The 21,624-nt window shown below is 39.3% G+C and overlaps 3 protein-coding genes across 4 annotated transcripts; 2 read left to right on the forward strand and 1 right to left on the reverse strand.

Annotated features, from left to right (window-relative positions):
* Positions 1-991: 991 nt before the first annotated feature.
* On the forward strand, positions 992-7,789 carry LOC121863825 (mediator of DNA damage checkpoint protein 1-like). The gene is made up of 4 exons (XM_042362694.1): positions 992-2,463; positions 3,276-3,406; positions 4,240-4,376; positions 5,591-7,789. Exons 1-4 carry the CDS (start codon positions 1,273-1,275, stop codon positions 7,495-7,497), a joined length of 3,366 nt encoding a protein of 1,121 aa, XP_042218628.1. The 5' UTR covers positions 992-1,272; the 3' UTR covers positions 7,498-7,789.
* Positions 7,790-7,915: 126 nt separating this feature from the next.
* Positions 7,916-12,956, forward strand: LOC121863826. The gene is made up of 6 exons (XM_042362695.1): positions 7,916-8,312; positions 8,866-9,015; positions 9,174-9,293; positions 10,430-10,537; positions 10,658-10,716; positions 11,706-12,956. Exons 1-6 carry the CDS (start codon positions 8,045-8,047, stop codon positions 11,790-11,792), a joined length of 792 nt encoding a protein of 263 aa, XP_042218629.1. The 5' UTR covers positions 7,916-8,044; the 3' UTR covers positions 11,793-12,956.
* A 1,195-nt stretch (positions 12,957-14,151) lies between these two features.
* LOC121863828 (selenoprotein K-like) lies at positions 14,152-21,311 on the reverse strand. 2 transcript variants are annotated; one of them, XM_042362696.1, is made up of 5 exons: positions 21,105-21,311; positions 19,383-19,493; positions 18,499-18,583; positions 17,173-17,253; positions 14,152-15,986 (listed from the first exon to the last, which is right to left on the reverse strand). In XM_042362696.1, the coding sequence occupies exons 2-5, from the start codon at positions 19,414-19,416 to the stop codon at positions 15,902-15,904; spliced, it is 285 nt and encodes a 94-aa protein (XP_042218630.1). In that variant the 5' UTR covers positions 19,417-19,493; positions 21,105-21,311; the 3' UTR covers positions 14,152-15,901. The 2 variants fall into 2 exon arrangements, with proteins under 2 accessions (XP_042218630.1, XP_042218631.1); XM_042362697.1 differs by lacking the exon at positions 19,383-19,493 and having other exon boundaries at positions 21,105-21,297.
* Positions 21,312-21,624: the final 313 nt, after the last annotated feature.

Consider the following 21,624-nt stretch of genomic DNA (forward strand, 5'->3'; position numbering starts at 1 on the left):
CTGCCCACATGGTCCAAATCTGATAGGTTAAGTTAAGTTAGGTAAGGTTCAGTTAGGTTAGCTTAACTTAGCTTAGGCTAGGTTTGATTAGATTAAGTTAGTTTAGGTTAGGTTAAGTTAGATAACTGATAGACTACAAACACTCTCCAATACCAATTGAATTATTAGTTTAGTATCAACTCGTAATCAGTTTATAATACCTTTTAGGTCACATAAGTTGACATTACTCATGGTGTAAGTTATGTTAATGTATGTATACGTGTGATGTATTTTGATGGCTCATATTATGGGTTATGAGTTGATATGATACTGGTGCGTGTGTGTGTGTGTGTCGATGGCTCATATTATGGGTTATGAGTTGATATGATACTGGTGCGTGTGTGTGTGTGTGTCGTAGTCAAGGAGTTAAATCATCGTAGTCAAGAGGTTAAGCCATCGTAGTCAAGGGGTTAAGCCATCGTAGTCAAGGGGTTAAGCCATCGTAGTCAAGGGGTTAAGCCATCGTAGTCAAGGGGTTAATGTTTTAGATTTGTATTCCGTTTTCTTGGGTCAAAGGTCGTCACGAAAGCATATTTTGACCGACGATAACCAACACTTACCACATTACTCTTTTACGTTCGTGTTACATGGATGAAACTTTTTAAATGAGGGGAAAATGCAACGTTAAAATACTGGATTCTTGAGTATCACCAGTACAATTTTATTTTAGAGTGAAAAGGAAAGTTTTTTCTGGTTGATAAGAGAAATGATTACGTAATTATTGCCAAGTGACAAGGAGTTGAGCCTATGGTGACGGCCTGTACCAGCAGACCATCACGGCACCACTCTAACACACCTTCCTCTCATAGACGTTATTAATAAACCTTCTATTGTTTTGCTACAAGTTATATTCCGTGAAAAACAAAACCAACATTGTAACATGCACTTTAGTCTCTATCTGTGGTATCAGTTACCATGGCAATGTTATCTCATAAGACCTCAGTAGCGATCTGGCCTTCCTCTGGTACACGTCCACATTGTTAAACAAGGGACCTGAACTGTTTGTTTGTTGTATGAAGAAGGAAATTAGTGCATCAGAGTCGTGTAATACCGTCGAAGAATATTTGTACGGGTAAGTGTGTCGGGAACTCGCTTAAGGAAGATCGGTCGGGTGTGATCCTGGGTGGTGAAGCGTCGTGCGAGGAGTTGAAGGTGACACACAATGTAACCTGGTGGGGTGAGCTCCGGTGTCTGGCTCCCCACCACGGGTTGTAAGTGTTGTGGGGGTGAACTATGAGAACAACTGGAATTCGCTCTGCCCCCAACCCGGCGCCCCGGACCAATGTGGGGGCTGGGGGCACTCCTGTGCCCCTGCCCAGGACCAAGTTTAACAACGTTACCGCTCCCCAGGAACCATCAACAGACCAACTTACCTCAACAACAGAAGAGCAACCTCGACTTCCTAATAAATACACCAGCGTAACACTTGAGATAATATCAGATCATTGCCTACCGCGGACTCAGTCGTCGGAGCAAGATGACACACGAGAAGTGCAGAAGTCTGGTGGTACACGAAGGAGCGGAGACGGTGAGCTAAAGTCGCCTGAGGTTCGTTCCTTACGTAATGCACTGTCTCCTGTAATTTCTCGATCAAGGCCTTTTGTCAGTCCCCCACCAAAGCCGCCGAGAACCTACAGTCACAAAGTGAGTCCTCTTCAGGAAACCACACACCACAGAATGGCGCCTCAGGTGCCCAAATCGAAGCCTCCACAACCACCCACTTGTCCCAAGCCTAATGTAATTCCACCCCGGCCAAAGCTAATGGATGTTCTGTATCGACCAAGTCCAACTCAGGCGGCGGCCTCTAGCCCAATGATAAGAGGTCGTCTTAATTCTAATCAAGTTTCCAATCAAACCCCGAAACCAGAATCACCATACGGCGGAAAACGTTCCTCTGGCCAAGCCAACATTACTACAACATCTCAGGCTCCAGCAGGATCGCCGTCGGTAAGTTCTCAGGTTTCCGGTGTTGCGCTCACTTCTCAGGCGGCAGCTGCAAGTACTCAGCCCTCACAGTCAAAAGTAGCAGACAGTAATAGAGGACTTAGTGCTGCACAACCTAAGAGTCGACACAGTGTTGTTGTTGTTCCTCCTCGGCCTACTGTAGCGCCCCCCAGTGCGCCTTCTTCAGCTCACTCACGTTCACATAGTCAGTCAATGATTTCTTCACGTCCTAATGCACGCCCAGCAATCCCTTCACGTCCAACTGATGCTCAGGTACCGGCGACCAATGGCAAGGACAGAAATTCCCGAACACAGCTCAATATAACCGGAGCCACGTCTAGGCCTCGGAGGACGTCCGCCTCCAGAGTGGTGGACGAAGGCCCCGTGTGTTCCCCAACAGAATTCCAGGACTACTGTACGGAAGTCTTCAAGCGCACCAAGACAGCCAAAGAACTCATGGCTAAACGACGCCATGTTCAGGTGAGAGTGTAGTTACTAAGAACAAAAATAATAACCATAAACAATTTAGCATATGTACAAAGTTAACTAAAGGCGTGTTTAAATCCTTACAGATATTAAATATATTTTTTTCTTTAAACACTTACATAACTGAATTAATCATTTCAGCGAGTAAAACTAATTAAGAAACAAGTGTCTTAAATAGAAATGGTGAATTTTAATTTTTGCCCGATTAAAAACTGACCTCAAGTATAGGTACAGTATTGAATAAACTACAACCGGGTCTGGAAATGTGAGACTCCGAGAGATGGTCGCCTGGTAAAATGTGGCCAACGGAGAAAGTAACTTTATTTTGTGCGTTGTGTCAGACGATTATGAAGCAGTCTGATTCCTTTTCGCTGTGTCAAACCTCTACCACCACAGACATGTTATTGTGACATCTCGACCATGTAGCAAGAGAAAGGTTTAGTTTTAATTAGTTTCAGGCATGTGGCTGCTGCCTTCACATCTGTTTTATGACACTATCGATATGTGGAAATTAATGTACAATTGCCTGCACTTATACCTGGTAAAGTGGCTGACGCGTTTTGTAAGATGTGGCAGATATGTGTTTGTTTACATCGTATTAAAACTCCCGGAATGGCCCTAAGGAAAGTCGTAATACAGTAGTAGCCAGAATAAGGATACTCGAGAAGCATTCCAAGGAGTTGTCACATCTCATAAAACGCGCCAGCCACTGTACCAGGTATAAGTGTAGGCGACTGTACCTATACTCTTTACCTGTACTTGATTTGTAGCTGTGGGTATGAAATGATGTCTTGGGACTCCTGCAGGCTGCAAGTGAGTACCAGGCGGCGCTGACGGCGATAGACAGGGTGTTGAGGGCCCAGGTACTGAGCCTCACCCACGATGAACACACCAGACAGAAGTTATTCCACTTGCAGCAGGAAGTGTTCCTCTCCAGGTGGGTGACCGCCAGCCCTCACACACACACACACACACACACACGCACACACACACACACACACACACACACACACACACACACACACACCATAAATGACGCCAAACTTCCCTTAACTTCGACCTCTCGGGATAGTTGTGTGTGTCGGCCTCTACAGAACACACAGCGTCCCTTGAAGTAAGTTGTTTTATTTCCTCCTGTGGTGGCTGTGGTATAACGGCGTGTGCTGAAGTTGCTTTGGTTTAACTATAATGAAATGTATTGTGTGGGTGTAGATGGTGGATTATGATGGTCATTTAACACGTGTCAACTTAGGGTTCCTTATCGGTAAATAAATGTGTTTGTATGTTTATTTCTGTGTATTTACTGCAGTGTTTATTTGTCTGATAAGGTGTTGAAAAAGTAATCGGTGATAGAAACACACTCTTAGGCACTGAACGTAACTAATTAGTGAGACTTATGGTGAAGGAGAGGGAAATAGTACCGTTTACTACTGTGGTTGGTCGTCAGTCATCTTTGTCACCCTCGCCTCACCTCTCATACATGTTGTGAGCTTGACGGTGATGGGTGACGCGGAGACTCCGGGGGACTCTTGTTGAACTACCTGTCTGGGGGCTTGTTCAAGATGTACAAGCTGCCGTCAACACAAAAAAATATTTAAAAATTAAAATAAAAAAGAGAGTACTTTGAAAGTTTATTTCATTAATCATATCCAAATTAAATTTAATGTAACGTAACCTAACTTAACCTGATCTCAACAGGAAGTTATTGTGAAGTTAGTGTGACTATCAACAGTAAATTATATGAGAAAACTTATCCTACTGCACCTACAGGAAGGAGACTCTGAATGGGTTCAGCGACGCCCAGGCGGCTGTAAGTACGCCCCGGGAGCTGTCGACGGATACCCCCGCCCCAGGAGCTCCACCCTCCTACGATGACGTCATCAGGGAGGACAGGTCCCGCTCACACGGTACCACTCCTACAGTCTCACGTGAACCTTATCCTCAGTGTTTGTGTTCTGTGTGATGAAGCTTCTTGTGGTCTTCGCCGTCCTAGGAGGAGGACCTTGGATGGCGTGCGTCTGTGTTCATAAATCCACCTGTGCGACCATCCATGTGTCTCTTTGTCTTGGAGTTGTGAACACAATAATTCACTCATGTAATAATGGACTTTAATCAAACTAAGTGTGTCGGTATATCACAACAAGTAAGGTCTTTAGTCGTTATTACCCTTGGACTTTGTTCTGAGGGTACCGGGAGGGGGGGCTCCATATATCATCTTATTGCATTGATAAAAAAGAACAACCAAGAAGTTGTCTACGGTGAAACCCGCGTAAACAGACCACCAGAGAGAGGACTGAGGCCAATAACACACTTTCATTTAAAGGACAGGTTACTGGATTGAAGTTAAACAATTAAATATAGTGACTGAATCATCGAACATAAAGAAATATAGAAAACTAATTTTAAACAGCCAGCCTTCAACTGTTATCCAGGTCATCATCATACAGCAGAACCGAACACTTTATAGTATACCTTTATAGCGTGGCCAAAACTACTGTACATTGATAACCAGGTTCATTATTTACAGTTGATTTAATGAATCTTCTCTCTCATCAGCCAGTCATTACTTATATTCCAACAACATGAAGGAGAGTTAAGATAAACAGTGGATAAGTTAAGGGTAAACAAATCCTTGCAAAGTTTGTCACCAAGCTGTAGTGTGGCCAGAACGACGTGTAAAGGCCTTACGATCCTTCAGCAGGAGAGTCGCTAGTGAGTGCATGGTAGAGAGTGTGGTGCAGGTTTGTACTGCACTCTTGTAAGTGTGTATAACGAGAAGGGTAAGTAGTTATGAATGTGTAAGGAATGGTGAATATATATGGAGCAACTTCAGTAATGGGTGGTGAACATACAGTATAGCGCGGTGTATGTGGTAATATACTACATGAGAGACACTTGGTGATGAAAGTGCCCGAGTTAAGACGTGTTTTCAGAAGGGGAAGTGAAGCATTAAGAGTGTGATTAAGGTGGGGGGGGAGGGATGAGATAAGATAGTGTTAAAGACATAGTGCTGAGGCGGTGTGATGATGATAATGCCAGAATTATTTGTTCTGTAAGAAATAAAATAAAGAGTTGGTTCACTACTTCAATATTACTAATTTGGTCTGTCTGTCATGGTCAGATGAGACGCCAACATTATCTGCACGACAGTCAGCGCAGCGCAGATCGGCGGCTGTGTACCGGGAACCACAGGTGTCATGGGGCGACCGCAGGCGGGATGCAAGGACGACCACTGTTTACCCCGCGTCTCAGGCATCTCTAATACTTCCTCCCCCACCCAGGACCACACGCCCAAGGTCCTCCTCATTCACCAGAGACCAGCGTGGGGTGGAAATACTAGTGGATGTGTCAGCGGACATGTCTCGCCCTCCCACCACGCCACAGTCGGCACCCATCACACTCCCCTTCCAGCCACTCGTCCCCACCAGAGTATCCCTACCAAGACCCAAGTCCTCATACCATCCCAGCCAAGACCTATTTGTTCCAGAAACGTCAACAAAACAACCAGAGGATAAATCAATCTCGCAGGCAACTTCCTCTCACAAGTCTTGTGAGTCACCAGCTGCTAAACCAAGAACTTGCAACAAGACGAGTGAAACATCCAGCGGTGACTCAGGATTATTCCCGTTGTACAGTGAAGTACTAGAGCACCAGGCCAAAGCCTTGCAGAAGATTGAAGAGCACCGTCGCACGGGAGTATCAACCAGGCCGGAGAAACCTAAAAGATCATGTTCCACAACCTGTCCTAGTTGGGGTTCACCTGGCAGTCTCTCTAAGACAATCACAGATCATGTCAATAAGGACGACGTAAACAAAACCTCACTGGCAGGTGGTGACTCTCCTGCCGGGACTAAAGGAGCTGCAGACTACATGACAAGGTTAACACCAGCTGTTTCTTCTAACTCAAATATTATTGATCCGTTTTTGACTGTGGACCCATTTCCACCTGTGGATCCAAACACAGAGAAAAATTATCCAGATTTTGCTAAAGGGAGTTCACTTACTTCCGCTGTACCAATTAATAGTGACGCTTCTTTAAATGCAATACCCAAAATCATTAAGACTGAGAATAAAGAAGATTCTCCCCAGACGCCCGTGAAGCCAACTGTAGGAGCAGCTACTGTGGGACCGGCTGGTGACGCTGGTGCCTCGGGTGATATTGTTTCTGCTGCAGCCAGGAAGGTGGGTCATGTACCTTCACGTCCCCCTCGAGATCTTTACCATGGTGGTTCAGATCCATTAGGAGAGTCCATATTGGACGCTTTAGACTTTGCCGTGACTCCAACTGCCAGTCACCAGAAGGTTTCACCCCAGAAATCCAAGGGTACCATGGCCTCACGGTGTTACTCTGAAGACACTTTATTGGATTGTTCTTACAACACTCTGGAGAACTTTATTGATTCCTCCAAAAGAATGGCTGGTAGTCGAGCTTCAATTATAGAAGAGTTCGATCCACTCGTATTACCGTCGCCCGGACAGGAAAGTTCTAGATCGTCTGTTAGGGAGAAAAACAAAAAGTATGCTGTTGAAACACCTGTGAAGGCAGAGGAAGTAATTTATGATGATCACGTAAAACCCAAGACAATAAAGTCAAAATTAGAGAAAGAGGAACACAAGGAAGACAATTCTATGAAGGCACAGCGGGGGGAGGAAGACAGCGACGTGTTCTTACCGGAAGAGGGCGCAGTGGCGGCCGACGGGTATCAGCACACTGACGCAGGAGTGGATGACTTACCTGGGTACTACGAAAGCGATGAAACGATAACGTCGCCCAACTATACCAGCGGGGTAGGCGAGTCATCCCTCTCTTCCACGGGGTCGTGTACGTCATGGCCAGCTGACTACATCAAGAACTCATCCTGGTCGCCACCGCCTGTCACACCGCCGTCAGCAGGCGCTTTAGGCGAGGACAACTATTCATCGTGGAGCTCCGATCATGAGGAACCTGACACGCCGCCGACAGGAGCTGGTGTGGGCCGCTCAGCCTTCTACCGCCCGCTCGCCTTCCACAAGGTAAGTCTCCCCTAGGAGGTGTTCCTGAGATTACTTTTACATTTACTTTTGTCCTCTGCACCACAGATCGGCTCGTTAGCCGCTTGGGCGATCGGTCACGTCTCTGTTACGCACTGTTGGCAAGTACTGGGCATGAATATCTCTTATCTCTCACCAGCTGGATGTAGGTCTCCCAAACATTTCTCCTCAGTTATCTGTCTTGAACCTTCACTGCATATAACATCATCAAGACATCATCTGTTTTGTTTAGTGGTTGATCTTTATGGTTATATTCGTATCTCATGGGAAGCTTTCTGTCCGCTGTCGTTTCAAATCTTTTTTCCTTTATCATATTATCTTGTTCTTTGAATATATTATATGGTGTGTGTGTGTGTGTGTGTGTGTGTGTGTGTGTGTGTGTGTGTGTGTGTGCGTGCATAATATTCAACAGAAAAAGACACTTTAAACACGACTGCCATGATGTGATATTCATTGTTATTAATTCATTTTCTTTGTTTAGTGGGAGCGATAATAACGTCATTAACACCTTGTACTGTACACCAGTTTCATTTTCACTATATTTATGACTTTTATACCAATAATATGTAAGATTTTAATTTTTGGTGTTAAGTTTTTGCACCAAAAAAGTGTAAGAGAATACGGTGCACCTGATAAAATTTTCTGTGTTGAGGGTGGTGGCAGCGGTAGATGGTCGACTGAGGGCGGGGCGATGGGTGTGATCGCCTACAGGGACTTGCTTAAGATCCGTGAAGGCGTCAAGATTTTCTTCATCCATAATGACGGTGTTGTCACCTCCCCCTGGAACCGTCCCTTCCTCGCCGCCTCTAAAGGTCGGTCATACTGTTCTGAGGTACACTTTGGTGACAGTCTTATACTTAATTGTTCCAAAAGGTTAATTATTATTTTTTGATTTATCCTCTTCACTTGTCACCTTATAAGCTCTATCCGGTCGATCAGTTCTCTGTCACACATATTAACTAACAAATTCTCTCACCACCTCCATCGTCAGGTATATGGTTGTAATTTATTTGACTGTTGAAATATTACCGTGTAGTCGCAATGTGATCAAATGTTCATTGATTCATTATGAATATGTATACATGTCAGATGTTCTTTTATTATGCCGGTATATTGGCTGTTGTCAACATAAGTGAACTAATTATACATACATTTGCTGAGGAAATCTATGTATATGCATATCAGTGGTATTTGCATGCATATCAAATGTTGGTGTGTAGAGGATAAGTGTACCAATACACGCCAGCTGTACATACCTACTTGTTTGTAGGTTATCTACGGTTGTCTCATTGCGCTGTGAATCATATCCAGTCTGCACCACCAGTCAACCAGACATATTGACCAAGCCTTTATTAATACGTATAGATACAAACTGTTCGTGGTTCGTGGGTGAGGGCGTGGTGTTGCGTGTGGGCAACAATCTGTGGTCGTGCCGGCTACACAGCAAGTCAACCCTTGTGTTACACACCTTATCTGGCGTCTACATGTTCAAAGACGCTGCTGGCAAACCTGACTGTGAGTACTTGTGTCTGCCCACCATTCACACTAGGCTCAAGTCTTGCCACTACATTATTTTCTCAATAAATCACTTAGGCGTACACTTTCCTGTGTGTTTGATTGAGTGGTAAGAATATAAAGGTATGAGGGGAGAGGTAATGGTCTGCGGGTTGCAGGCATGGCTGTGGGTGTACGGATACCGTCACAGGTGAGAAAGGTTCAGCACCAGCTCCTGGCAAACATCCTGAACGAGAACACACTCCTGGAGGACGAGCGACCCACAGGCATCACCAAGGGTAAGTCATCCCACTCTTCCTGTTTACTGCCCACCACTCATGACATGTCAGGGTCATTTATATTAAGGTCAGGGTTCACTAATACTTAGGTCATGGGTCACTAATTCTAAAGTCAAGGGTCACTAAAACTATAGATTACAGATTGCCCACGAGGGGCTAGTTTATTGGGCACCCCTTTACATCTTATAGTCATGGGTCACTGCTACTCAGGTCAAGGTTCACTAATATTAAGATCAGGGGTCTCTAATACTGAGGTCAAGGGTCACTAATATTAAGATCAGGGGTCTCTAATACTAAGGTCAAGGGTCACTAATATTAAGATCAGGGGTCTCAGATACTAAGGTCAAGGGTCACTAATATTAAGATCAGGGGTCTCTAATACTAAGGTCAAGGGTCACTAATATTAAGATCAGGGGTCTCTAATACTAAGGTCAAGGGTCACTAATATTAAGATCAGGGGTCTCAAATACTAAGGTCAAGGGTCACTAATATTAAGATCAGGGGTCTCAAATACTAAGGTCAAGGGTCACTAATATTAAGATCAGGGGTCTCAAATACTAAGGTCAAGGGTCACTAATATTAAGATCAGGGGTCTCAAGGTCAAGTCACTAATATTAAGATCAGGGGTCTCAAATACTAAGGTCAAGGGTCACTAATATTAAGATCAGGGGTCTCAAATACTAAGGTCAAGGGTCACTAATATTAAGATCAGGGGTCACTCAGTGGAAGAGAACTGTAGGTGTGGAAGTAGAGGAATAATTGGTGATGGAAATGTTTACTGTCTTATGGGGCATTGCCATGTTGATCTCTCGTGTGTGTGTGTGTGTGTGTGTGTGTGTATTTATATTGCCAAATTACATGTTCCTTATAGTGTTGATGGTGATAAGTACCTGGTGTCTGATAGTCTGTCATGTAGGTCTGTTGGGTTGTGTGTTATATTATGGAAGACTTATTTCTGGTGGTGTGTCAAGCTACTCTGTCATATGCCAATCTTAGTTTCACTATCAGTACTGTATTATAGACATCTAGAGTTGTTGTCGCAGAAAATATATTTAATTTATTCAACAAACAATAAGAAACCTAATTGAAAAAAAAATTAGTCTGGTTTTCCACAATGTAAGAACGTTGTGTTGCAGCCATCTCCCAGGGAGCATTGAGTGCAGCAACAAGAATGAACCAGTTTGTGGAGGAGAAGTCCATGACCACGAATAAAGCCTTCATCAGGAAGAACTCCATCAGGGCGCGTGAGTAATGGAGAGGATAGTTCTTTTTTTTTCTTTTTAACTGATTTAGGTAGTAGTCGTTTCACTCACATGTGGGGGATTGACTAATATTGATCTAATTAAAGCTTTTACATCTTTCAGTGAAGGGAGTGTCGAGACGTTTAAACAGAGTAGCAGAGCGTACAGGGAGCACTATGACGGTGAGTCTTGGGTGGGCAGCTGTGATGGACTTGTGCACCATTACATCTTTATATGTTACTTTACTCACAATTATCCAATCCCACACCGTGAATGTTCTCGAGCCTTCAGTTTTTGTTTGTGTCATGTGGCATCGAGACATGGATGAAACAGTCAACGTCAAGCTTGATGAAGTGTCATACTTTTATCAGTTTAATTTTTATTCCATTTCTGCAGTCATATCCCTGGGGTGAGGGTGTTAACCATAAATCACTATAGCAGGTGAGTTGCTTAGGTGGCATCTGGGAGGTTGCTGGTGTTGACTCTTTGGAAGGCATCCAGGAAAGCGTGCACTATTCTCCATTGTTGCTGTGCTTACGTTCAGTGCCACCGCCATTAAATATGCTGTTGCTTGTCACACGGTGTACAGGTGGCTGTGATCACATCACCTTTTCACCCCACGTACTGAGAGAGGCCCAGGTACTTGCAGCAATTTCTGCAGTCGTGAAGATTATTTCTGTGCATGTTTGTTCCAGGGAAAATAAGACTAGGGCTGGGGGTTCTTCCCACCAGGTGGGCTAGCTGGCGAGGGTCATTATAACAAATATATGTAATATAAATGAAACCAACGAATAAATTTTGAAAAAGTTTTAGTTGCTGTGTTATCGTCAGGCAGATGAACTAATTCAAAGCATTTTCTACAAGAATTAATGAGACCCAACTCTACAATATTAATTATTGGCAGTACGTAGTGTTCTAAACCTAATAAGTACTTAGTAGCTTAGTTGTAGAATGTTAATGATGAAAATAATATAATGTGTTATTAGTATATTACTGATCATCACAAAATTGTACTTTAGCTTTGGATCACATATATTTTTCACTGTTAGATGCTTATAGTGTACGTATTTACAGTATATGTACTGTATTATGTAATGTTATCTAGGAATGTATTGACACTGATAAAAAATCATATTAGTTGTGTTAATCTAAGAACATTTCTATCCACCAGGAGCTGCCGGCTGAGTATAACAAACTACAAGAAGCTGCAAACATGCTTCACTTCAGTCGCACCGCCAAAACAGTCCAGTATATTTGATTTTGAACTTCCAGTGATCTTTACACATTACGAGACATTCATACAACAATAATCTTTCTGGTCATTGGAGTGGAATCAGTTATAAAATATAAGTCAATGATAATAGTTGATAGTATTTGGAATACAGTCAAATTATGCTTCTAATTTACCATATGTAACACTTAAGAGGTTCACAACTGGAAAATAGTTCTTCCTTCAAGACCTTACTGTATATATCAGCATAAATATCATAGCAACTGTGTGAGAGTAGACTAAAATAATTTAGGTACTACATTGCATAAAAATAGGTGTGATATGATTATTAACATGATTCAACAAGTGATGTTTCCACATTGCTGTACTTGGTGCTAATGATTTTAACTCTTGATTACAAACATACTCATATTTCTTCACAAGTTCCAATGACAATGTTAACACAAAAGTAATCTAGCATTGAAACTCCTTCTTGTACAGATTTGGTGCTAATGTAAAATTTACACACATACTGTACAGTAGAGTACAATGAAACAGTTCAGTACAGTACAATGAAACCTTCATATAACATTATTTTCTCTCCATACAATCCAATAGATGGGAGTTTCACATCTAATGGACCTTGGACATAACAGACTTTCCTCTCCATATAATTCGTTGAATAGAGGTTTGCATGCTTGTCGTGCTTTTATTATTTAAAATGATTAAGTCGAGTGAAAACAACAAGTGGCAATACCTCTTATATGTATCTATCACTGTATGTATTACATGTATCATTTTGTATGTATGTATGTCTGCAGTATAGCTTGAAAATGGATAGAGTTGCAGAGTTTTTATGTAGCAAACATAATACACATTTACAGTCACCTTGATAATGACTGCAGTTGCTGTGTTAATTGACAAGAGTCATCACAACTTTGAGAAATTCCCTGTATGTACAGTATGTATGTCCACAGCGTACCTTAGACCCTTCAGTACGATGACTTAACCTCTTCAGTACGATGATTTAATCTCGAGTACGATGACTTAACCCCTGGAATATGATGACAATCTCTTGAGTACAATAACATAAGTTATCGTACTCATGGTATTAAAGATGTAAAGACCAGCAGTGTTCATACTTGGAATAAATGTAGCCCAAAGGGCTAGTAAGCTGATAAGTGGCAAAAATTATTAAAAAACAAAACAAAACAAAACAAGGTACTACTATATATATATTTCTTTCTGATCAAAAAGTCGGATTCACATCATTACAAAACTCAGTCATGTCAATATTGTTATTATTGTTCGCTCTGTATCTGTATTTTTCTGGATAAATAAACTGTTTCAATATCAAACAAAAAGCATCACCCCAAATTGCTATACTATTATCTACCAGCAGATATATTGTTTTGAAGCACCACATATTTACGTATCTACTGACATAAACTTCCAATTTTCAGACAAAATTACAGGTTGTGATTGATAGAAAATAAATTACCGTATATTTTTATTTTTTGTTACCTTTCAGTATTTTACGAGAATTTATATATTGGTGTGGGTATATCAGTCATAACAAGCTGCTGTCTTACCTAGGTGGATGAAGATTAAAGATTTGATCCCATTTGATTCATGGCTTAGTGAGGCTTTAGGGAGAAGGTCAAATACCATTTAGTATAGACACATGCTTTGACCCCCCTTAAAGCTACAAGACGAAATTGATATGCAAATTTTGTCGGTTTCACCGTACAATATTGTAATTGTGTGCTCCAGTTCTCTGTTGTGTTTTCATCTGCCAGTTTATTCCATAGTTGTGTCACCGCCACGTTCATCAGTACATGGTAGTGTCACCGTCAAGCACATCCCGTGGTTATCACTGGCATGTTCATAGCGTGATAGTAGAATATTAACAGTAAGAATAGTATCAAATTTTAATGGTAAATTATTGGTCGTCACAAAAATGTTAGAGGGATCACATTTACGGTATATTTTACTGTTAGAAACGATGAATCCTCCTCCCAAAATTCCGAATTGGATTTTCAACTGAACTCTTGTCTTTTCATACTGAGATAATCATACAAGATACAGTATTACCTGTAGTTGTTTTATAACAATAAGAAGCTTTCAACATGTTTTGCTTCAATTACATTTGTTAGTGTCTTCAAGTTTAGTTTCATTATTCTTATTTACCAGCAATTATATTGTTTGAAATAACACTTCACACTGCTCATACAGTGTACTTTTTTTTCCACCAATTTATATTTTATTTCTGGGCAATATATTAACTATCCCTTAACCAATTGGTTTTATGTTCAGTACTATGTACATGATTTAGTATTTAGTCTCAATTTGACAATGGCCTTTATAAATTCCTTTTTGATCTCACATGGATAAAGAAAATCTGGAAGCAATTCTCAAATATATTCGTCCCTTAAATCAACCTGGTAATACAATACACTAGGCTTCAAACACAACATAAAAGAGACAATTATCCCATTTTTTTTACATAAAATAATATCCTCTCATGTTGGAAGGCAGTATGTGATGTTCATAAACTATCAACATGTATTTATGAAAGTAAAAATTCCATACATCTAAACACAGTAGAGTAATACAATAAGTGTAGCTGGCAGGGTCTAGAAGAACACTTGTTAAAATATTATTAGATGGTTTAGTTGGACCAGTGTGTGCTTTTGAACCAACTGACTTCTAGTTTTCTAGGCAATGATATATTGTAAATTAAATAACTTATTTAGGATTTACAAATATTTGAGATCCATATTTTCAGAATCATCCATAGTGGAACATGACAAGTCTAATCAACACTTGTCATAATCCAGTGCATACAAAACCTGATCCAGACTTACTTTGTACATGACAGTGATTAATGCATGATTCAACTTGACATATACTGTACTGTATACATAATTATTCATCTACTTAGTAGATAATTCAGAAGAATTTAATAGACTACAGTATTATTAAGTTATTCAGACAAAGTGGGAAAGCCCTTCCAGTGTTATAGACTGTAAGGGTGACCAAATACAATGGCTGGATTAAGCCAACAAGACAGTTATTGGGTAATTCATCTAACAAAATCTTAACACTTCATCTCTTTTAAGTTCACAAGTTTACATCTGTGACTTGCTGTCACCTCAATAAACTTCCATGAATATCAATTAATTTACATTTGCTTCAAGATTACATTATACAGGATTACCAGTACAGTACATTTTACCGGACTAATTAGGACATTGAATTTACTGGGCATGTTTAAGTTTTATTGTGTAACTTCATAAAGTAAAAAAAAAAAAATCCACCATGACAGATATTTAGTAAACCTGTGCAGTACTGGTAACTCGTATACTGTATAAGTACAGTATGAATATAAGTTCACCACTGAATTATGTAATGTTTCAGAAAAGATATTTTCCTAGAAATCTATCTAGTACTGTACTGAATTTTGCAATCGAGCCATTTGTTCATCATAGACAATAGTACAGCTTCACTACAGAGCTTCCATATAGTTTATTCTGTTATGTTTGTTGGAATATCATTTCTAGACATGCAAGTGTCTGCTAATCTGATGTATGTACTGGACTACTGTAAGATTGTATTTCACTCTTACAACTTAAGGCAAAACTGTAAGGGCATCAACTATGACTGAAATTCAGAAGTATTCTTAATGAACAGGAATAAGAAATAATTTTGGGAAAGCTTTTTACAAAAAAAAAAGGTGTGCATCAAAAAATTAATGGTGCTTGCATGAAAATGGTTAAATCTGGTCAATACCAATAACTGTCTATCATTCGATTCTTCAAGACAGCAGAAAACCACCTCCCTCAAAAATAAAAAGCTCAGTCAGAAAAATATGCAGAAACGACACTTCAAAACCCTTTGGTTATATATATATATCAGGATAATACAATGTACCCATAACAGAAACTTCAGTACTGCCCACACCTAGTGAGGTTTCTTGGGCAGCACATCATGAAATGGTTATTCTGTGCTCTGAAGACTCACTAAAACATCTACATGAGAGGTTGTCTCAGCTTATCTTAAGAGCATGTGACAACCACAAATCTGATATGGTCACAACTTAAACTCCCCTGCTATGTGCACATACAGTACAGGCACTTGCAGAGGAATTAACGGCCTCATCCACCTCCAGCCATTGGTGGAGGACCTGCTCCTCCACTTCTATGTAGTCCACCCATTCTTCTGCGGGGAGGACCAGGGGGTCTGTAATACAATGTAATTTACAGTTACTTCCTATACACGACAGCATTAAGAATATAATTCCACTGAGTGATAGCTTGTTTGATAATACTCTACAGTTAATTCTAGAATACTGGAAAAAAGTTACAGTATGACTAGGACAACTATTACAGTCAGTAATATAAATCTCCAAACTTACAAAAAGCCCTTACCATACTACAGTATATTACACTCAAATAATGTCTAGCAATTTGGCATAATTCTATATTTCAATTACTCAGCAAAACAGCTGAAGGATGAGATTTTGTACTATGTTCCTTCTTTTTCACTTTCACTCTCAAAACATTTACACTCAAGATATGTGATTGGGTACTACTTGAAATTCACTTAGTAACTTCTCGACTGATTTATGTAATCTACCACTCTCCCTTTGTACTGGCTTCAACAACACACTTACAACTCTCATTAATTAAATATAAGTTTTTCACCTATTGAGACTTTTAACCTTCACATTTAAACATCAATCTAATTTTTTTCTGCATTCAAGCAAACAACACTTTCGTCCCAACATTTAATTTTATATACGCTAAGGTAAATTGGGGTTTAACATCTATACTGTACAAAAGAATTGGAACTATGAATCCACCAAAAAGTTTTCTTGCACATTCCATACTGTACTGTATTCACCAAGGCTTTTCTGTCACCCCAACTTGTTTTCCTGACATCATTCTTAACTTCTGCTCACTACAACTCAGCCACACATTACATCATCTGATCTCATCCCCATCTAATGTTTTGCACAAATTTAAAACATTAAATTAAGATAATGTTGCACAACCTTAATGCACAGGATCATTTAATAAAATTTTCTAATTCATAGTGTATCATAAATAACCTGGATTTAAAAAATTATCCTCTTTATTAATATACTGTATAACATTTGTAGCAGGTATTCTCTGCATTCATAATATCAGCATTTCAATTTATCACTTTCTTCATATATAAAACCAAATCATTCACTTCATAAGACCAGCAAGCACAGTACAGGTACAACTGGTCCACTACACCTTGATAGGTTATTAATGTATAATCGGTTCTTTTCCAGTCCTTTATCAGTAAATGTGTGAATATGCAGATTCCTCCATTCATCTTCCAAACAATACAGTATGTAAATACTGCACTTCAAATCTGAGAAAATTAAATTACTTACGGTCCTCTCCCAGGAGCACTGTAGTCACTGGCATAACTATTCCCTCGCTTTGTTAAATCTGGATTGACTAATGTCTGAAAGCTGAATGAAAAAAATAAAATTTCAATATAACATGATTAAAATAAAAGACATTATATCTAATTCTAAGCATCCTTGACACTGCTACCATAATAGAGGGGAAAATATCAAGCCCCTCGTTCATGCAGTCCTATGGTGTCAGGCCAGTGATGACAAACTAATGCAGCTAGTACAGTACAGTACCACAAAACCTCACAGAATTTGGAGCATAAAGTTAAAAATCATTAACTTTATCAACTTTCATAAGATACAGTACTGTACAGTGAGTTCTGCTATAACGCGAATTTGCTCTAACGCGATTTATGAATTAGGAACGATATTTGTATAACGCGAACGCTTGTTTGCTATAACGCGATTTTTGCTTACTATTTCTCCAATTTTGTGGTATTAATTGTGAATATGGTAAAGAAGAATATCTCCAAGAAGCGTTCTGGTGATAGAATTCCCGGTGATGATCGTAAAAGAAAGGATATAACACTTGAAGAGAAGCTCGATGTTATCAACCTCAAAATCACCCTTCTCCCCCATCAAGTTACATTCATATTTTTTCAAGGTAAAGTGTTACATTTACTGTATGATTTCATTATTAGATATGAATGTAACATTTATTTAGACTGTGCTATCCTTTGTGTTAGGCTAACTACTAAATTTTTTCGATTTCGAGTAATCTGCACCTAACCCTATTTTCTCCATAAGCCCTGTTATTTCTATTACGCGATTTTCTATAACACGATATTTTACAAGAACACAATTATCGCGTTATAGCAGAACTACCTGTACTGTTAAAGTAATTTATCCCTCCTGATGCTTCACTATAGCTGCATTGACTTCATATTGCTGATGAAATGCACTGAAACTACTGCTGGCTTGCATCAGGCACAGCCACAAACCCGCACATCAAACACAGCTAACAAACAATCAGTTTTATGAAACCAAACTGCCCTTAAATCTAGCTTATATAACCAGTTCAGTACTGAATATACATACAGTATTATTGTGTGTGTGTGTGAAAAGGGTGAGGCATCCTCCATCTATTTCACCTCAGCAGGAGGGTGTATCCATTCCCCTACCCCAAGTCTCTAATATCTTAGGCCACTCTGTGTCTCCCACCACCTCCTCCTTTCTACACACATATTGTACATCCATGTGGATTTATGATAATGTCTTGGATAATTTAATACCTTGTTAACTCGACAGATTGCCAATGAAGTTACATAATGCTCTAAGAAATTTTAAATCATTACTTACAATAAAACAATAAAGTTGATGAATCCCCAGAAGAGATTAGGAATTGTAGATAAGCCCCATTCTCTCTGGCCTCCTATGTTGCCACCTTAAAAAAAAAGTTAGGCCATTCAATTTATTCTTCCATGTGATGATATTCTTTCCTTTATACATTTATACACTGCAAACATCAATACATTAGTATCACAATTTTTATGTCCAAAACTGTTAGAGGAAGATGGCTAAACATAACCTTGCAATGCATGACATGTTTAGACTGTAGGAATGTTTCTTTTTTCCAGGAAGGAATTTTATTTTATTTAAAAAAAAAAAAAAAACTGTAGTAGTTTAGATTACAGTAGGTTTGGTAGATTAGGTTTCTTCATGTTATAGAATGTAGCAGTATGTAAAAAAATATATACCTGTATTAATTTAGAACAAAATAGAATAGAACTATAGTACCGCATTTTAGGTTAGGTTTAGTCATTTAATGAACAGCGAATTATAGAATGTATGAAACGAATCATCCTTCAATTGTAGAAAGTAAACATACCATACGTAAGGTAAGGTAAGAAAGCCTCTCATCTAGGGAAAAAAATTTTCAAGGTGGTGCAAAGGCTGGACAACTTTCATCAAATATTACCAAAGAATCACTCGTCATTTAAACAAAATTTGGTGAATTTATAGTTTTACACCGGTGTTTCTTTCACTGTTATTAATATGTACTGTATTTTGTAATGTTCAGACAATTCTAAGACATTTTTCTTCTATGATATGTCCACCAGAAATTAAGGATAAGCGAGATATTATTTTTTCAATATTATTAGGTTTGGTCAGTCACAAGCGTTGCCACGATTTGTTTACATCTCACGGATAAGGTCTGACCCCCCTCATGCAGTGCTCCTTACCTCCGTCTTCGCTTCTTAAGCGTCTACAGCGCATGTACAGGGGGTGGTGTAGGAGTTTCTTATTGGCTATAGCGTCAGGAGCGTAGATTTATTTTTCGGCACCAGATATGGCTGAAAAGGTGGAAGAGATGTGCCGACATTGTGATAGAGAATATTTTATGTCAACTGCCGAGTTTCATCAGAAAAATAGTGAGGCAATTTCTTTTCTTTTTTTAAACACGGCATATTTGTCCAAGGTGTAATAACTAGTGTACACTGTGTGAAGAACGACACATTTAGCGGTATCCAGTTTTCTTCAGCCGAACAGTAAGAAACGGAAGAGGTGCAACCCTGGTTTGGTTTGGTTAGGTTTTGTTGGTTGGTTGGTAATTTATTTATGTGATTTATTCGAGAAAAAATATCAAATTTTTCCGTTATGATTCGGGGGGGGGGGGATCCTAAAAGCTAGTGATTTCCGGAGGAAATGAATTTTAAATTTGTTCGAAACTCATCAAATAACATAGGAATAACATATTCTTAATATCAAAATAAAGACCGGTGCATTACTATAAATTGATCCCCAATTTGTAAAAGTTGTTGTTTCTTAGCAAATGTAAAACATATTATCAATGCCTATGGATCATTTCAGAAAAATGGTGTCATCATTGTCAGGTAGTGCAAAGCATATTTATTTATGGGAAACACGAAGGAAAAAATACTAACTGTGCAATGCCTCTCCCTGATTGTGATTATTTTCGAGGTATGTAATAAATTTTGTTAATACAGTACTGTACAGAAGAGACCATCTAAGGGAGAACAAAAATTAAATCGAACAACTCCTGGTGGTGGCGGTGTTCTCATACATTACCGTTTCTTGTTGCAAGAAAATTTTTATCTTTGGTAACTTTTGACAAATACACTGCCACTGATTTATTTTATAGAACACGAATTTAAAAATGCTGATGAAAATATAGTACTATAAACATCAAAACAAATAACGCGTCGGTGGTGTAGTCGTCAATATTAGTCTTATTATGGAGAAATTTCATAAGGTAGCCGCAAAGGCCAGACCACTTTCGCCAAGTATTACCAAATTTTTACCCCCCCACCCTCCCATGTCACAAAATCAAGTGATCTCGAAATTACAACTTTTCTTCGACACAATACCTTAACTTAGCTAGTACAGGCTCATAAAAATTATAAATTCTTACAAACTTTAGGAAAAAAGCTGATCCTAAAGTAATACCCCCATTGGGGTCCGACTAATTACCCAAATGTAGCCAAATATAGCCGGAATGAAGTCAAATAATGGTCCTAGATGAATAAATCGGACTGCCAATCACTTCTCGACTAGTATTTGGTGTCAGAAAGTCACAAAAAATTGGTAAACTTAATTTAATCTGAGTTAATAGATCAAGTGCATGTACCTAACCTAACCTAATCTAACCTAACCTAACCTAACCTAACACAACACAACTCAGATTAAATTAAGTTTACCAATTTTTTTTTACTTTATGACACCAAATACTAATCGAGAAGTGATTCACAGCCCGAATTACGCTTATACGACCATCATTTGACTTCATTCCGGCTATATTTGGGTACATTTGGGTAATTAGTCGGACCGCCCCCATTGTAATGTACTAACTTTGCTGTACAAGAATGAGACTCAACACTTCACCAAGACTGACACCCACACTTCACATGCAGCCGTAACTTTCTTGATATTCACCATAAACTTACCAGATGATATATAAGGCATAGTTCTAACTTTTGGTTATAGATGACCTCAGATATGGTTTAAGTCTTGATGAACTAGGCACTCATAGTCCCTGAGGAGTGAGCAACAGTCAGTAACACGTCATGTTTACAACTGCTATCAGTCAACACCCTCGCTAGCGGTCACTTCTTCTTCCCTTAATAAGTTAGTTACAAGATTATCTCGATTCTGATTGGTCAAAATATTGTGACATGTGTGTCTTAGCAGATTACTAATACTAAGAATTTTTTGAGACTTAAATATTAGCTATTGCTCATGTTGAATTGTAAATATAAAATATGCTAAGTTTAATTAAAAGTCTGAAAACATACAATGATAAATCAATTTAATGAAAGTTTATCTTCTCGTAACTATGGTTGTGAACCGGAGAACTGGTTATGAATCATGACAATTATCTTTTGCTGTCATCAAATATGTGTACTGTTTTTTTATTGTATTTAAATATATATTAATATGGTTTATTTGAAGATAGGCGTATAAAAA

This window comes from Homarus americanus, unplaced genomic scaffold, assembly GCF_018991925.1.
Source record: "Homarus americanus isolate GMGI-L3 unplaced genomic scaffold, GMGI_Hamer_2.0 scaffold48354, whole genome shotgun sequence".
In the NCBI taxonomy this organism is placed as follows: Eukaryota; Metazoa; Arthropoda; class Malacostraca; order Decapoda; family Nephropidae; genus Homarus; species Homarus americanus.

Coding starts and splice junctions, on each gene's coding strand:
- LOC121863825 (XM_042362694.1), top strand. CDS start 1,273: ATGAGAACAACTGGAATTCGCTCTGCCCCCAACCCGGCGCCCCGGACC. Junction 2,464..3,275: donor CTAAACGACGCCATGTTCAG/GTGAGAGTGTAG, acceptor GGACTCCTGCAG/GCTGCAAGTGAGTACCAGGC. Junction 4,377..5,590: donor GGACAGGTCCCGCTCACACG/GTACCACTCCTA, acceptor TGTCATGGTCAG/ATGAGACGCCAACATTATCT.
- LOC121863826 (XM_042362695.1), top strand. CDS start 8,045: ATGACTTTTATACCAATAATATGTAAGATTTTAATTTTTGGTGTTAAG. Junction 9,016..9,173: donor CGCTGCTGGCAAACCTGACT/GTGAGTACTTGT, acceptor TGCGGGTTGCAG/GCATGGCTGTGGGTGTACGG. Junction 10,717..11,705: donor GTACAGGGAGCACTATGACG/GTGAGTCTTGGG, acceptor TCTATCCACCAG/GAGCTGCCGGCTGAGTATAA.
- LOC121863828 (XM_042362696.1), bottom strand. CDS start 19,416: ATGCGCTGTAGACGCTTAAGAAGCGAAGACGGAG. Junction 17,254..18,498: donor ATCAACTTTATTGTTTTATT/GTAAGTAATGAT, acceptor TTTTTCATTCAG/CTTTCAGACATTAGTCAATC. Junction 15,987..17,172: donor AGTGCTCCTGGGAGAGGACC/GTAAGTAATTTA, acceptor ATTGTATTACAG/ACCCCCTGGTCCTCCCCGCA.